Below are 17,731 nucleotides of genomic sequence, written 5' to 3'. Positions count from 1 at the left end.
AGTCAATATAATCACACTAGGACCACGGCCTTGTCTAACTCAATGAAACTAAGCCATGCCCTGTGGGGTCACCCAAGACGGGCGGGTCATGGTGGAGAGGTCTGACAGAATGTGGTCCACTGGAGAAGGGAATGGCAAACCACTTCAGTATTCTTGCCTTGAGAACCCCATGAACAGTATGAAAAGGCAAAATGATAGGATACTGAAAGAGGAACTCCCCAGGTCGGTAGGTGCCCAATATGCTACTGGAGATCAGTGGAGAAATAACTTCAGGAAGAATGAAGGGATGGAGCCAAAGCAAAAACAATACCCAGCTGTGGATGTGACTAGTGATAGAAGCAAGGTCCGATGCTGTAACGAGCAATATTGCATAGGAACCTGGAATGTCAGGTCCATGAATCAAGGCAAATTGGAAGTGGTCAAACAGAAGATGGCAAGAGTGAACGCTGACATTCTAGGAATCAGCGAACTAAAATGGACTGGAATGGGTGAATGTAACTCAGATGACTATTATATCTACTACTGTGGGCAGGAATCCCTCAGAAGAAATGGAGTGGCCATCATGGTCAACAAAAGAGTCCGAAATGCAGTACTTGGATGCAATCTCAAAAACGACAGAATGATCTCTGTTCGTTTCCAAAGCAAACCATTCAACATCACAGTAATCCAAGTCTATGCCCCAACCAGTAACACTGAAGAAGCTGAAGTTGAATGGTTCTATGAAGACCTACAAGACCTTTTAGAACTAACACCCAAAAAAGATGTCCTTTTCATTATAGGGGACTGGAATGCAAAAGTAGGAAGTCAAGAAACACCTGGAGTAACAGGCAAATTTGGCCTTGGAATACGGAATGAAGCAGGGCAAAGGCTAATAGAGTTTTGCCAAGAGAACGCACTGGTCATAGCAAACACCCTCTTCCAACAACACAAAAGAAGATTCTACACATGGACATCACCAGATGGTCAACACCGAAATCAGACTGATTATATTCTTTGCAGCCAAAGATGGAGAAGCTCTATACAGTCAGCAAAAACAAGACCGGGAGCTGACTGTGGCTCAGATCATGAACTACTTATTACCAAATTCAGACTTCAATTAAAGAAAGTAGGGAAAACCACTAGACCATTCAGGTATGACCTAAATCAAATCCCTTATGATTATACAGTGGAAGTGAGAAATAGATTTAAGGGCCTAGATCTGATAGATAAGAGTGCCTGATGAACTATGGACTGAGGTTAGTGACATTGTACAAGAGACAGGGATCAAGACCATCCCCATGGAAAAGAAATGCAAAAAAGCAAAATGGCTGTCTGGGGAGGCCTTACAAATGGCTGTGAAAAGAAGAGAAGCGAAAAGCAAAGGAGAAAAGGAAAGATATAAGCATCTGAATGCAGAGTTCCAAAGAATGGCAAGAAGAGATAAGAAAGCCTTCCTCAGCGATCAATGCAAAGAAATAGAGGAAAACAACAGAATGGGAAAGACTAGAGATCTCTTCAAGAAAATTAGAGATACCAAGGGAACATTTCATGCAAAGATGGGCTTGATAAAGGACAGAAATGGTATGGACCTAACAGAAGCAGAAGATATTAAGAAGAGATGGCAAGAATACACAGAAGAACTGTACAAAAAAAAAGATCTTCACGACCCAGATAATCACGATGGTGTGATCACTCACCTAGAGTCAGACATCCTGGAATGTGAAGTCAAGTGGGCCTTAGAAAGCATCACTATGAACAAATCTAGTGGAGGTGATGGAATTCCAGTTGAGCTATTTCAAATCCTGAAAGATGATGCTGTGAAAGTGCTGCACTCAATATGCCAGCAAATTTGGAAAACTCAGCAGTGGCCACAGGACTGGAAAAGGTCAGTTTTCATTCCAATCCCAAAGAAAGGCAATGCCAAGAATGCTCAAACTACCACACAATTGCATTCATCTCACACGCTAGTAAAGGAATGCTCAAAATTCTCCAAGCCAGGCTTCAGCAATGCGTGAACTGTGAACGTCCAGATGTTCAAGCTGGTTTTAGAAAAGGCAGAGGAACCAGAGATCAAATTTCCAACATCTGCTGGATCGTGGAAAAAGCAAGAGAGTTCCAGAAAAACATCTATTTCTGCTTTATTGAGTATGCCAAAGCCTTTGACTGTGTGGATCACAATAAACTGTGGAAAATTCTGAAAGAGATGGGAATACCAGACCACCTGATCTGCCTCTTGAGAAATTTGTATGCAGGTCAGGAGGCAACAGTTAGAACTGGACATGGAACAACAGACTGGTTCCAAATAGGAAAAGGAGTACATCAAGGCTGTATATTGTCACCCTGCTTATTTAACTTATATGCAGAGTACATCCTGAGAAACGCTGGACTGGAAGAAGCACAAGCTGGAATCAAGATTGCTGGGAGAAATATCAATAACCTCAGATATGCAGATGCCACCACCCTTATGGCAGAAAGTGAAGAGGAACTCAAAAGCCTCTTGATGAAAGTGAAAGAGGAGAGTGAAAAAGTTGGCTTAAAATTCAACATTCAGAAAACTAAGATCATGGCATCTGGTCCCATCACTTCATGGGAAATAGATGTGGAAACAGTGTCAGACTTTATTTTTCTGGGCTCCAAAATGACTGCAGATGGTGATTGCAGCCATGAAATTAAAAGACGCTTACTCCTTGGAAGGAAAGTTATGACCAACCTAGACAGCATATTCAAAAGCAGAGACATTATTTTGCCAACAAAGGTCCATCTAGTCAAGGCTATGGTTTTTCCAGTGGTCATGTATGGATGTGAGAGTTGGACTGTGAAGAAAGCTGACCACCGAAGAATTGATGCTTTTGAACTGTGGTGTTGGAGAAGACTCTTGAGAGTCCCTTGGACTGCAAGGAGATCCAACCAGTCCATCCTAAAGGAGATCAGTCTTGGGTATTCTTCAAGATCCAACCAGTCCATTCTAAAGGAGATCAGTCCTGAGTGTTCTTTGGAAGGAATGATGCTAAAGTTGAAACTCCAGTACTTTGGCCACCTCATGCGAAGAGTTGACTCATTGGAAAAGACTCTGATGCTGGGAGGGATTGGGGGCAGGAGGAAAAGGGGACGACAGAGGATGAGATGGCTGGATGGCATCACCGACTCGATGGACGTGAATTTGAGTGAACTCCGGGAGTTGGTGATGGACAGGGAGGCCTGGCGTGCTGCAATTCATGGGGTCGCAAAGAGTCGAACACAACTGAGCAACTGAACTGAACTGAACTGAACTCCTCCCACTGCACTGTGTATCTGTATTATGCATCAAACCAGACTTCTATCAGCAGGAACACCGGCTCAACCAGTCACGTACTCATAGCATCAACAAGACAATTCCTTAAAACACGGCATTCCTTCTTGGTCTTATAAGGGGTCACATGACCCACCAAGATGGCACTTAGATCTGGATGATGTAAACCGGTCAATAATATGTCATTTAATGTACAGCCCTCTGTCTCAAAAAACTTAAACTGTGTCTTGACTTCTGATGGGTGGAATAGTCCTCAGAGCTTTCTGAGACGCTCTTTCCAGGTTATAATCCTAACATTTGGCTCAAATAAAGTCTTCCAATTCTTTCTTAGATAGATGAATTTTTGTTGACACCAGGGAGGCAGACTGACCTTCCTAGCTCTGACTCTAAGCCCAAGGCTTACATTCACTCCTGGTCCTCTCTGGGTTCCCCAAGGCTGGGGCATTCATGCTGCTACTAAGTTACTCCCTTTCCCAAGCTGGAGTGCTGCTGGGTTCAGCCCAGAGGGAAGAAGGATCGTGGGGAAACCATGCATCTCTCCTACCCAAAGGGAACCTTGGGACCTGAGGGCTTTATTCTGAGTATCCTCAAAGGCTGGGCCTTGGACCAACCAGGGAGTGGGTGTTACACAAGGAATAGTCTGCCTCCATCCACAGGGAAAAACCTCCAGTAGTGGGAATGGCTGTCTCAGCAGACAGGGGGCTCCTTCTCCCCAGAGGCTGACAGCCTAGGTGTCTGGGGGCAGAGAGAAAGGGGGAACCCCTGTCCTGACTGGAGAGAGATCGCTCAGACCCTTCTGCTCAGACATACTCAAATCTCAGGGAGAATTTCCTGAGCCTTGTGATTGCTTTCTAAGGGAACTTATGAATTTTTAAAGGATCAAAGTTTTGTGACAGGCCCTCCAGCGAGGGAGCCTGTCATTCCATGAAGCATATGTCAATATCCTCAAGTCATGGCTGCAGAGCCCTTTGGGGTTGGGGGGTGGGGATAGTGGCAGGAGGTTGCAGAGCACCCATACTGTCCTTGAAAAGGGCATTTTGGCAGTTGTCCAGCCCATATAAACATCAGGTTCTGATGTAAACTGTCTCTCACAGCGTCCAGCGTCTCTCCAACTTTCCCCAAAACATCTGAGTGGTTTCAGAAACTACCCTTGTGATGCCTGACCCAGCCTCAACTTCCTCCAGAGACTGAGTGGGCTGGTGAGTAAACAGCAGCTTTCCCCGGCCTGCCTTCCAGCGGGTAATTCCAACAGCCTCCAGGCTGCCTGGACTGTGTGTCCCGGGGCCATGGCAGACTTAGCATCTGCCCATACTCCTTTTCCAAGGCTGCTTGTTTGCTGACTTGAGTCTGAGAGCCCCAAGGAGAGCAGGACACCGCAGCCCCAAGTCAGGCCACTCGATCTCTACTGTGAAACGCAAAACTCCTGAAGTCCAGATTGAACAACAAAATGTTCTTTGTTTTCCAGCAGAATGGGAGAGACCAGGGAGCTTTTTGACATCCATAGGAGCACAAACACCCAAATCGCCTTTTGGGCTTCTCAGGTGGCTCAGTGGTAAAGAATCCACCTGCTAAGGCCAGAGCTGTAGGAAATGAAGGTTCAGTCCCTGGGTGGGGAAGATCCCCTGGAGGAGGAAATGGCAACCCACTTCAGTAGTCTTGCCCGGAGAATCCCATAGACAGAGGAGCCTGGTGGGGTCGCACCTTGTGGGGTCCATGGGATCGCAAAGACCCGGACGCGACTGAGCACAATCACCCAGTCTCTATCACGGGAGCTGAGCGGCTGGAGCCAGAGGCTGGGCCTGGGACCATCAGGATCTGTGTACCTAGCAGATCTGGGAAGGATGCATCTTCGTGACCCAGGACAGAGCACATGGTGCCCACAGAGCAGGCAAGAACCCAAGAAGGGCCTACAGTTCCCCTTCTCCATTTAGCAAGGAAGCCGCCTCGGTGAAGCAGAGCAGGCCTTTCTCCAGGCAGCAGCTGGTGGGCAGGGCCTCCATCTGGGCAAGGGCACCATGGCTGCTGAGAATCTTCAGGTAGCTGGGTCCCGGAGGCCTCTTGCTTCGGGAACAGTGACATGCGCTGGGCCCTGGGCCCACTGTGGAGCAGGCTATAGAACACTGACAGACTGGCAAGACCAGGAGGGCCCCAGTGGCCCAGGCAGGGCTGGAGGCCAGACTGGGGACTCACGTCCGCACAGAGTGCAGCGCTGTGGCTGCAGCCAAAACGGGGCAGGCAGACAACAACCCATTTCTTGACTTCCCTTCTGATTCAGGAGAAACAAACAGAGGCATTGGCTCCATGCCCAAAGGGCCACTCACAGTAACTAGGGGTGGCTCGCACAGTAGTGAGGCCTGGAGGGCATCACTCCTGAGGCCAGGGTGATGGAGAAAGTGGGGTCTGGGGGGATGCGCCTCGTGGCCTCAGCCTCTGCTTGGTGTGTGTGTTTGACACCCAGGACTCTGGGCATCTTCTTGGCAGCAGCAGAAGGCAAGGGGCCCAGGCCCTCCTGGTCATTCAGATCTAGCCCCTTGTCTGTCTCTGCCGCACAGGCCCGGGCTCCCCAAGGTCCGGGTTGGGAGGCGCTGAGTGGGGATACAAGTATAGAACATCGGGACCTCCCATATTGACAGGCTGGGTCCACCACTGGATGCTGGAACCTCAGTTCAGGCCAGACGGGCTTCTGCCACCGGTGTGGTGCCACCAGGGCCACCGTGGCCTTCCAGAGGCACCCAGCTGCCCTCTCAGCCCCAGTCCAGCCCTCATTTATCAGAGACAGTCGTGGGCAAGGGGTCCTCCTTCCCTTCTTCCTCCACCGAGAACATAACATCCCCACAGCTGCCCAGCGGTGGCTCCGTCTCCTGCTCTGGGTAGTGGGAGGCATAGTCCGTCTCCAGCTCCTCCTCGAGCTCAGGCCCGGCTGGCCCCACTGGGCCTTGGCCCTCAGGCACCTCGGCTTTCACAGTCCCCACAATCACGGTGTCAGCTTTCATGATGTAGATGTTCTCTGCAAGGCAAAAGGGTGGGGGAGGTGAGGAGACCAGGGCCCCAGCTGTACAGAAGCCAGGAGGCAGAGGAGGGTCCCCATCCCAGCTCTGCCACTCCTGCTGTGTGGCCTCAGGGAGAATGCACAGCCACTCTGATCCACAATAAACCCTGCTGATTTCACAGGTGTCTTGGGCTTCAAAGGAGATAAAACAGCTAGCAGTTGCCTGCAGAGGGGTTAAGGACTGGAGGTGCTCCTGATTTTCTTGACATTTCTGCAGGGATGGGGCAGGAAAGGAGAGGACAGGGTTAGGAGAGAAAGCAAGAAGTGGGGGGAAATCAGGGAACAACGATGTTGATATCAAGAGCGCCACTGAACACTGGCAGAGCTTAGCCTTGCCGGATGCCGCCTTGGATGTTTTCCACACATTAGCTTCCGAATCTTTGCATCACTTCCACAAGGTAGATGGCCGATTATTATACGATCCCCATTTACAGATGGAGCTCAGGGATGTTAAATGACCTGCCCAAGGTCACCAGGTAGTCAGTAGAAATCCCCAAAGAAACTCCACCCTGCCAGCTTCCCTTTCAGCACCTATTCACATGCCTAAAGCAGAAATCTGGGGATTGCGGGGGCAGGAGGAGGGGAAGCGGGCGGTGGCAACACATCCTGATTTTCCTGAGATGCTACCAGTTTTCAAAGTTCTGCGTCCCAGGAACCTCTTCAGTCCAGCCTAACCCAGACCACATCCTACAGAAACCTCAACCCTGTTAATAATTGCCAAGAGCCTGAGATCTGGACAGCTTTGCAGGGGCCCGTATATCTTGGTGTTTATTGCTTATTGCTGTGTGCCTGCCTTGCAAACAGGAGGGCTGCCTGTGTGAATTGCATGGATGAATAACCAGCCCAGCCTGTTAGTGGCATTATCCGTGCCCCCCCACCCACTGACCTCCTGCTTCCAGGGCTTTGGAGTCTCAGGGGAGCTAAGTAAGCTGCCAAAGAAGCTGGGAAGTAGGGAGCCTGGCTTTCACCCAGATCAGCTAACTGCAAACTCCAGTAGCCCAGTTTCTGATGGCCTTGAGCTCAGGGCAGGGTGCCAGCTCCCAGCCCCTCAGCCCTAGAACTCTCTCTGGAGTCTGAATGGGGAAGCTATCAAGAGAGAACTTGAGAGCTAGGGTGGGGTTCAGGATGCCTGCCTTGCTGGGGAACCCAGTTACACCCCTCTGATTCAGGAGCCCCCCAAAGATTCTTGGGGCCCCTGCACCCTCAACCCCATTGCATAATCCAGTTTTTCTGTTTTGGTCTTTGATACCTCTAGGAGAGAGAGAAGGTTACAAGAATGAAACAAGCTGTAGGCTGGGAGCCCCCTACCCCCCAAAAGAGAGAGAATGGCCTCAAGTCACACACCCTCCACTAAAGCCTGCAGAACCTGACCAGAAAGGCTGGCAAAAGATAGAAGCCAGTGATAGTGAGGTGAGGGAGAACACAGAAGAAACCAGGCAGAGCCAGAGATGAGAGAGACAGACAGACAGACATAGAGGAGGAGGGGTGTGAATGAAGCGGGGTGTGTTTGTCCAGGTAGAAGCAGCCAAAGCTGGGGGGCCAGGCTGTCACCCCCTCACGTTCGTCGGGTCCTGATTCCCTGGGCTCTGTCTACCGACCGCCACAGGGCTGCCTGCGGGAGAGGGTCTTCCAGAAGCTGCTTGGATTTCCTGCCCCATTCAGGGTTCCAGCATCCAAGGAAGTTGTGTTGGTTGGGGGTGAGGGGGTGGTGGTGGTGAAGGTGAAGGGACAGGGTTCCCTGTGCCTGGTGCCCAGGGGTAGAGGGGTAACCAGAGTGTGGTCCCCTTAGGACTGGACCAGGGGTTACTCCTCTCAGGAGATGTCAGAAGAACAGAGGGCTCACCATCTCTTGAATGTTCCAGGAAGACCTCCTCCAAGCTTACAGACCAGGCTTATAGACCAGGCTGCCCATGGCCCAGCCCTGCTGGGAGCCTGGTACCTCCCTCTACCCACCCCTGCCAAACACTCCCAGAGCCCCAGCCCTGTGGCTCCAGGCACAGTGCTCAGCAAGGACTCAAACATTCAAACTAGGACTTCTTAGGAAATTTGCAAAAGAATGTCTTCAGCAGTATTTCCCAAAATCCATCCTTTTCCAATAAAACTTGCTGCTGCTGCTGCTAAATCGCTTCAACTGTGTCCAACTCTGTGCGACACCATAGACGGCAGCCCACCAGGCTCCCCTGTCCCTGGGATTCTCCAGGCAAGAACACCGGAGTGGGTTGCCATTTCCTTCTCCAATGCATGAAAGTGAAAAGTGAAAGTGAAGTTGCTCAGTCGTGTCCAACCCTCAGCGACCCCATGGACTGCAGCCTTCCAGGCTCCTCCATCCATGGGATTTTCCAGGCAAGAGTACTGGAGTGGGGTGCCATTGCCTTCTCCGAATAAAATTTGCTGAAAGCTGCAATTCCAAAAGTTTCAGTTTGGTGCTAACGGTTCTGCCCTCAGAGTTCCATCCACCAACCCCTGCTACAGAAATTTGTAGGATGATCACAAATGCCTCTTCGGAATGATCTCAGTGATGGTTAACCCTCCAGAGAAGATAGAGATGGAGCCCATTAAGACCCTGCCTCTCGGGGAGCTTAAAGCCAGGTGGGGCGGGGAGGAAGCTGCAAACACAGTCACACTGCTGGGAGCTGAGGACACAAGGTGGAGAGGCCTGGGTTCTGGGGGTACCCAGAGGGTGTCTCCTAGACAGGAGAATGGAGAGGGCGGGGAAGGCTTCCTGGAGAGGAGGCAAATACGCAAGGTCCTGGGACATCAGGAATTTATTCAAGACTTCCCCTGGTGGTCCAGCGATTAAGACTCCTCACTTACCCTGCAAAGGGCATGGGTTCGATCCCTGAAAGGGGACCTAAGATCCCACAGGCTAAGTGCTGCAGCCAAAGAAGAAAAGAATTGACTAGATTCAAGGAGGTGGAGTTGACTATTTCATGTGAGGAAGAAGCTCCCATGGAGAAGCTCAGATGTGAGAGAGGGCTCCAAAAATTAGAAAACTGCCACTGAGAAGGGGGAGCAGACCTGCAGGGTTGGGAGGCAGGAGAGCCTGGTGGGGAGGAGAAGCAGCAGCCTGGAATTCACACTGCAGGGAGCAGGGACTCCCTGGAGGGCTTCAAGCAGGGGTATAATATGGCAAGTATGCATTTTGGTAGAAGCGCTCTTGATGCACCAGGGTGAGGGGAGGAGGAGGAAGAAGACTTGAGAGTGGAAGGTTCGCCTTGGCTGGAGGGAGGCTGCAGTTCGGGGCACCAGGGAAATCACTTCTTCCTCCTGAACCGATGTTTCTCCAATTGTAAAACGGAGGGACTGACTCGAGCCTCAGAAGGAGAGGTGACCAGCGCGCAGTGCCCAAATGTGAACGCATCAGCCAAGAGGCAGCTCTTGGCTGATGTCTCTCTTGACATCTCCCTCCAACCGTCTTAGAGGCCCTGTGCTGGGGGCTGGATGGTGTTTACTTCCCCTCTAATAAGAGCAGGCACCAGGCAAAGGGAGCCCCGCAGCCACCAGGGCAACTTTGTGAGCATCGTTTCACAAATTCCCACAATGACCCCGGGAAGTCAGAAGTATTGACTACTCTTAGTTTGGTGGTGGTGGTTTAGTCGCTAAGTCATATCTGAATGTTGCAACCCCATGGGCTGTAGCCCGCCAGGCTCCTCTAGTTTACAGAAATTTAAATTGGGATGAAGAGGCGAAGCAAGCTGTAGATACCCCTGAGAATGGCTTAACTCCTTCATGAAAAGCATCTCCTACTTATAAAAGCCGGTGGGGGAGCCCCTGCCTCTTCCTTGCTGAGCTTTCCATCCCCAGGGTCTCTGGTCCCTCGTTAGGGGCTCAGGGTCCATCTCCCACTGCCCCCTGAGCACTCCAGGACCCCCCAAACAGGCCGACTCACCAATCCTGTTGTTGGTATGCTCCATGGTCCCTCGGGGCTCAGGTAGGTCTGTGGGGGACGGGGGGCTGCTGACTGGGCTGGCCTCCAGCAGCCGCAGGCTCTCCAGGCAGGTCTCCATGGCCGGGCGGCTCAGTAAGCCCTGCTCCTCATTGCCTGGGTCTGCCACTGATACACTCTTGGTCAGCTGCAGTGGGCAGAGGAAATGGTGCTGAGGCAGGATACCCCAACCTCCCCCAGTCTCTGCGCTGGGGAATGCATTTCTTCATCTCCATAGACCCCCAGCGAGTCTCCCTCTCTGCTTTAAAGCCACCATGTGCTCACCCTGGGCTTCTCAGCATGAATGACCTGATGTTCCTGCATATGGGACCCTGTGAAGGCACATCGTTTTTAACTGGCACTAAATAAGGATAGTGGAGCATCGCATACAATGCTTACCTTGTATGTGGCCCTCAACACGTGCTAATCATTAACAACCACTCTGCGTGAGTGCATGCTAAGTCGCTTCAGTCATGTCTGACTCTGCGACCCTAAGGACTGTAGCCCCCCAGGCTCTTCTATCCATAGGATTCTCCAGGCAAGAATACTGGAATGAGTTGCCAAGCCCTCCTCCAGGGGATCTTCCTGACCTAGGGATGGAACCCGAGTCTCTTATGTCTCCTGCATTGACAGGTGGTTCTTTACCACTAGTGCCCCCTGGGAAGCCTAACTAGTCTACAAGGCGGTTAATATCTCCCCATTTTACAGATCAGGAAACTGAGGCACAGAAGAGTCAAGTAACTTGCTCAGGGTTAGTTAGTAAGTGTCCGGCCAATACTGGAACCCCAGTGTCTCCCTTTGGAATCCATACATGTTTTCTCAGTCTACAAGTGTCAGCTCTAGGCCCACCCCAACTCCCCTTTTCCTGGGACAGCAGTCTTTTATGATCACAGTAATGTACTAAAAACAGATATGTTTCAGGAAAATGTTGGTTTCAGTTTTGACCTTTCCATAAGTGCCAAGGAGAAGTGGTCTCATGAAATGTTCTAATGTAAATACCATTTACCTTCAAGCTTCAAAAGGGAATGAGTTTGAATAATTCCAAAAATATAGTTACATAATCCTTCATATTCTTTTAAAATAATTTGAAGTCTAAAAGATGGTAGTCTTAAAGGAGTTACTATTTATGCACTGGTCCATGTGGCCAAAATATATTTGATTATCTTTGCTGTTGTTATTGTTCAGTTGCTCAGTTTGTGACCCCATGGACTGCAGCCACGCCAGGCTTCCCTGTCCTTCATCATGTCCCGGAGCTTGCTCAAATTCATGTCTATTGAATCGGTGATGTCATCCAATCATCTCACCCTCTGTTGTCCCCTTCTCCTCCTGCCTTCAATCTTTCCCAGCATCAGGAGCTTTTCTAATGAGTCGGCTCTTTGCATCAGGAGGCCAAAGTATTGGAGCTTCAGCGTCAGTCCTTCCAATGAATATTCAAGATTGATTTTCTTTAGGATGGACTAGTTTGATCTCCTTGCAGTCCAAGGGACTCTCAAGAGTCTTCTCCAACACCACAGCTCAAAAGCATAAATTCTTTAGTGATTAGCCTTCTTTATGGCCCAACTCTCCCATTCATACATGACTACTGGAAAAACCATAGCTTTGAGTAGAGGGACCTTTGTCGGCAAAGTAATGTCTCTGCTTTTTAATATGCTATCTAGGTTTGTCATAGCCTTTCTTCCAAGAAGCAAGCGTCTTTTAATTTCATGGCTGCAGCCACCATCTACAGTGATTCTGGAGCCTAAGAAAATAAAGTCTGTCACTGTTTCCATTGTTTCCCCATCTATTTGCCATGAAGTGATGGGACCGGATGCCATGATCTTAGTTTTCTGAATGTTGAGTTTTAAGTCAACTTTTTCACTCTCCTCTTTCATCTTCATCAAGAGGCTCTTCAGTTTTTCTTCAGTTTCTGCTATAAGGGTGCTGTCATCTGCATATCTGGAGTTATTGATATTTCTCTCGGCAATCTTGATTCCTGCTTGTGCTTCATCCAGCCCAGCGTTTCACATGATGTACTCTGCACATTAAGTTAAATAAGCAGGGTGACAATATACAGCCTTGATGTACTCCTTTCCCAATTTGGAACCAGTCCGTTGTTCCATGTCCGGTTCTAATTGTTGCTTCTTGACCTGCATAACGTTTCTCAAGAGACAAGTAAGGTGGTCTGGTATTCCCATCTTTAAGAATTTTCCAGTTTGTTGTGATCCTCATAGTCAAAGGCTTTGGCATAGTCAATAAAGCAGAAGTAGATGGTTTTCAGGAATTCTCTTGCTTTTTCTATGATCCAATGGATGTTGGCAATTTGATCTCTGGTTTCTCTGCCTTTTCTAAATCCAATGGAAGTTCTTGGTTCACGTACTGTTGAAATCTAGCTTGGAGAATTTTGAGCATTACTTTGTTACCGTGTGAGATGAGTACAATTGTGTGGTAGTTTGAACATTCTTTGGCATTGCCTTTCTTTGGGATTGGAATGAAAATTGACCTTTTCCAATCCTGTGGCCACTGCTGAGTTTTCCAAATTTGCTGGCATATTTAAATGGAGCACTTTAACAGCATCATCTTTTAGGATTTGAAACAGCTCAACTGGAATCCCATCACCTCCACTAGCTTTGTTCGTATCTTACAAATCATTAAATACCTTTTTCATGAAACTTCTTGATATCGTAACAGCAACTCATCTGACCCAAGCATGTCTGAATGTGATCTCTCATGATTTGAAATTGAACCTGTATTGTGGTTCCATCTATTATGTTTAAAAATAGAGAATGGAGGCTTCCCTGGTGACATGGTAAAGAATCCACCTGCCAACGCAGGGGACACAGGTTCAATCCCTGGTCTGGGAATATTCCACATGCCACAGAGCAACTAAGTCCAGGCACCACAACTACTTAAGCCTGCGTGCTCTGGAGCCTGTGCTCAGAAACAAGAGAAGCCACTGCAATGAGAAGCCCGTGCACCACAGCTAGAGAGGAGCCCTTGCTCCCTGCAACTCGAAAAAGCCCATACATAGCAACAAAGACCCAGCGCAGCCAAATAAACAAATAAAACTTAAAAAATACTATTTAAAAAAAAGAAAGGAATGGAAGAACTAATAAGTGTGCGGGGGAAGTGGGCACACCATACATATCTGAGACCTGGTCATATGGTATGTTTCGTCCTGCCCCCTCTCAGCTGTGGAAAGCAGGGCCGCTCCTCTCCCCACGCCCCCTCACTGGTCCCTGCGCTGCCCCTGAGAGGCCAGCACAGAGTAGGGCCCAAGCGAAGCCTGGCGAGGACCTGGTGCACACGGCCCAGGCAGGATGCCCGCAGGCTTGGTGGTAACATGTGCAAAGCCCCCAGCCCAGCGCCTGGCACAGCAAGAGCGTCATAAAAGGCGGGTGAAGATGGCCTTGCTAGGAGGCAGCTCAGGGTAACAGCCCAGAGCACCGGCTTTGGAGTCACACACACCAGCCCTCAAATCCCAGCTGATCTATTTTCCAACTGCGGAATCACCTTTCCTGTCTGGGCCTCTGTTTCCTCTCCTATACAACAGGACAACAGTACCAACCTCAGTGTGTTGCCAGGACAAACGGGAACAACTTGGAGAAAGCCAGAAGCTTAGCTCGCGGGAAGTGCTCCCTGCATGCACATGTGCTCAGTCACGTCTGACTCTTTACAACCCCATGAAGCGTAGCCCGCCAGGCTCCTCTGTCCATGGGATTCTCCAGGCACGAGTACTAGAGTAGGTTGCCATTTCCTCCTCAAGGGGATCTTCCCGACCCAGGGATCAAACCTGCATCTCTTGCATTGCAGGCGAATTCTTTACCACTCCGCCACCTGGGAGCACCAAGTGCTCCATACACGCTAGCTAAAGTTTCAAAAGTTTGTGCTACTGACTTGACATCCCAGCTTTGAGACTCACAGAGGATTGAAGGACAAAGGGGAAAATGAACCCAACCTTCTCTCAGACCACACCTGGCACCCAAATGGTCAAAATCAGACCTGCTGTCTGGCAGGCCCTTCTGGAAGTCCCCGGCGGGATGAGCCAGGAGCCGAGGCTGCCATGGGGGTGGAGCTGCACATCCCCGGCCAGGGCCTGGCTGAGGCCCCACCGCGCTCAGAGCTCCCTGCGTGGGGCAGCCCCAGCCTGAACTTGCAGGGGAACCTGCACCTGGGCCGTGGGAGGGAAAGGACCCACCCAGTCACTGTCAGAACCAGCAGCTCTGATGGAGGAGGAGTCACATGTAGGGGCACAAAGCTGGGGTGGGGGCAAGGGAGAGGCTACTTACTATCGGGTTCCTCCCCGGCTTGGAATCTGCAAGGAGAAAAAGAGCAGTCACTTCACCAAGGGGCATCTGGCAGCTGCCTGGCCCTGCCCCACCCCACTGCAGGCAAGTGCCCCCTCCACTGCCCCCAGGGTGGAAGTTGGTCCTTCCTCAGACCTCACTCTGGAGAACAGTGGATGGGTTTCAGGCCCGGGGCACAGGGCCTCACTTCCCAGGGGCAGCCAGAGAACAGGGCAGTCATCTCTCTCCCAGATACAAAGCCCCTCAGCACACCGGACCCCTCCCCATCCACCCATTCCCACTCATGCACAGGAGTGGTTCAAGACCAGTGTGCACCCAGCTGGAGCCGAAGAGGCTCTGGCAGGGTCAGAAGCTGGTCTGTGGCTGTTGCCATCGCCTGGTGGCCTCCAGGGGCAGAAGAGGCCAGAGCCCCCTGGAGCAACATGTGAAACTCAACCCACACAGGAGGACCTCATGGTGATAGAGAGAGGGTGGTGGGTCCTGAGGATCCTTTCTGAGCCCCCGAGTCAGGCATGCTTAAAGCCAGATGGCCACAGAGCCCTTTAGGCTCCAGCCAGCGTGAATTCAGCCTTCTATCACGTGTGCCTGAAACAGTCCACGTGACCAGTCTCACTGGTCATCACACTTCCGATAGCGTGGGCTCGGGCCACAGTGATCCTCAGGGGACAACCTTCAACTTCTCACCCTAAACTCCACCCTCCTCTGCAACTTTTCTCTCGATTTAAACAGGGCGTCAGGTCACAGCCAAGTATATGTTGACCCTTAACCACAACCAGATGTCCAACTGGAAAAGCTAGAGATGGTACCCAGAGACGTGTTTACACCGGGGTGCATCACCTCCCAGGCGCTGAGTCCTCTGGGAGCGCACGGCCCCTTATACTCCCAAGGGGACCACCTACAGGGTCTTAACTTTTGTTGCCTTTAGGAGTGGACACCTGACCAGAGAACTCGCATATAAAGAGGCTAGCCAGCTGAGTCACCTCAGGAACTCTGTCTGACCTCAGCTGCTCTGGGGAACCAGCCTTCTCAAATCCTAGCGGAAATGCACACTGGGGGCCAGCCAGCCATGATAAAACAACACGATGGGCGATTTGAACCTGCTGTGTAGACACCAGGTCACTTTGGGGGACAATCTTCCATGTCCATTTTAAATGACTGTCCGCAGGCAAAGTGTCTAAAGGGGAAATGGATCAGAATCATGGTCAAAAGAACGCATGTGTAAAATGACACAATGGTTGATTACTGAGTTAACAAATCTGGGAACTGCTATTCCCAGCAGGGCAGTCACCTTAGGAGGCTCGTGGCTCTCTCCCACAAGGCAGCCACTGTCCAGTGCCCGAGCCAGCATTTTGAGAAATGTTGTCCGGCCTGAGGCACATTCTTTTAAATGAAGTCAGAGAAGCCAAATCTTTATCCTTTGAGAGTGATGTCTGAGTTCTGCAAACAGCCAACTGTCATTTGGCAGAGAGTCATTGAGGGGAGAAAGTATGTGACAAAGTAAAAAGACAGAATAAACAAAATTGGTAAGACACAGTCCTGGAGAGGATGTGGGTAAACAGGAACACAGCTGCTCATGCCCTGTGAACTGGTTCCCTCTTTCTCAAGAACCATCTGGCAGTAAAAACTTCACACACTTTGACTTAGTAATCCCTCTTTGGGGACACACCCTCAGGAAATAACTTGAAGGAAAGTAACCAGGCTGTGCACAGCAGTGGAGCCTATAATAAGCAAAAAACTGAAAATGAGCCAGATGCCAAACAAGGAAGCAGCTTAGTAGTCCTGCATCGGAGGCCTGCCTAGCCGCGCAACCCCAACACAGTCCTTCACCTCTCCTGGTCTTAGTTCTCTCGTTTGGAAAAGGGGCAAGATCATGCCCCTTCAGAGGGTTTTTATGAAGATTAAATGACATCTCAGAAGAGAAGGTGCCCAGGAAGCAATCATGTTGAGAGCATATTCTCTCTCTCTTATGTTTTTGAGTTTCTGTAGGCTTTATTGGGATAAGTTAACAAAAATCAAGATTCCATCAACCATCATTTCTTAACGTATAAACTCAGCAGAGACTCTGGTCCATATATTAAAGTGTGAAAATATCAGTCGCTCAGTCATGTCCGACTCTTTGTGACTATACAGCCCAGTCCACCAGGCTCCTCTGTCCATGGAATTCTGCAGGCAAGAATATGGAGTGGGTAGACATTCCCTTCTCTAGGGGATCTTCCCGACCCAGGGATGGAACCCAGGTCTCCCGCATTGCAGGCAGGTTCTTTACCATCTTAGCCCCCTGGTCCATATATGTGTACATACAAAACATAACACATTTTAACATAAACAGAGTCCCCCTAGAACATTTTGCCAGTTAACAGAAAGTCAATTTTCCCTTTCCCCACATGTCTTCAAAATTGAGGCCCCACTGTTTACTTCTCGGTGGAACTAGTCCCTTGTGGCTAGGAACACTGGAGTTCTATCCTGTCTACTAAACCAAAAAATAATTGTTTTCAAATTTTAATTTGAGAGCACATGCTCTTGATATGTTGTGATGAAAATGGCACTGAACTCATATGGTCTTCCGCCTCCAAACCCTTGACTTCAATCTAATCAGACAAAAACACTAGACCAATTCCAACAGAGGATCATCCTATAACTTAACTGACCAGCACTCCTCAAAACTGCCGCGGACATCAAAAGCTAGGGAGGCCAGAAATTGTCAGAGGCCAGGGGAGCCTAAGGCACAAATGCAAAGCAGTGTCCTGGGCGGGATCCTGGAGCAGCAGAAGCATGCTAGCAGAGCCAAGTAGATCAGAGCAGAGTATGGGCTGCAGATAACAGCAGTGTATCGGTATTGCTTTTATTGCGACAAATGTACTGCAGTGGAATAAGATGTTTATAATAGAGGAAATTGGGTGTGGGCTATATTTCCACTAACTTCTCAAATTTTCTGTAAGTCTAAAACTTTTCTTTAAAATGAAGTCTGTTTAGCTTTTTTAAATTACAACATTAAAAAGGGAAGGAGAAAAACAAAAAGGAAGGTGGCTAGACTGCTCCCTAGCACCAAGGGAGCCCCAGGATATTCCTGTGGCTTGACACTCCATCACACCAAAAAGAAAACCAGCTTTCAATGCTGTCTCTCAGAAACCAGCATAAAATAATGTCAAGGTGAAAAGGCAGAATCCAGATGGTATCAACCTCGGCCTACAGCCGTGTTACAACCT

The 17,731-nt window shown here is 49.7% G+C and overlaps 1 protein-coding gene across 2 annotated transcripts in view; it reads right to left on the bottom strand.

The window, feature by feature from the left end:
• Positions 1–3,133: 3,133 nt before the first annotated feature.
• TNFRSF8 (TNF receptor superfamily member 8) overlaps positions 3,134–17,731 on the bottom strand; it is a 73,954-nt gene continuing 59,356 nt past the window's right edge. For both annotated transcript variants that reach the window (XM_025285908.2, XM_006076783.3), the window contains 3 exons: positions 14,508–14,533; positions 10,207–10,390; positions 3,134–6,275 (listed from right to left, as the gene is read on the bottom strand). In XM_025285908.2, the coding sequence (XP_025141693.1) occupies positions 6,031–6,275; positions 10,207–10,390; positions 14,508–14,533 (455 nt within the window). In that variant the 3' untranslated portion in view covers positions 3,134–6,030. The remainder of the gene's footprint in view (positions 6,276–10,206; positions 10,391–14,507; positions 14,534–17,731) is intronic.

The sequence above is a fragment of the Bubalus bubalis genome, chromosome 5 (genome assembly GCF_019923935.1).
Source record: "Bubalus bubalis isolate 160015118507 breed Murrah chromosome 5, NDDB_SH_1, whole genome shotgun sequence".
In the NCBI taxonomy this organism is placed as follows: domain Eukaryota; kingdom Metazoa; phylum Chordata; class Mammalia; order Artiodactyla; family Bovidae; genus Bubalus; species Bubalus bubalis.
The sequence above is the reverse complement of the archived record's forward strand: the minus strand, read 5'-3'. Positions and strand labels throughout refer to the sequence as shown.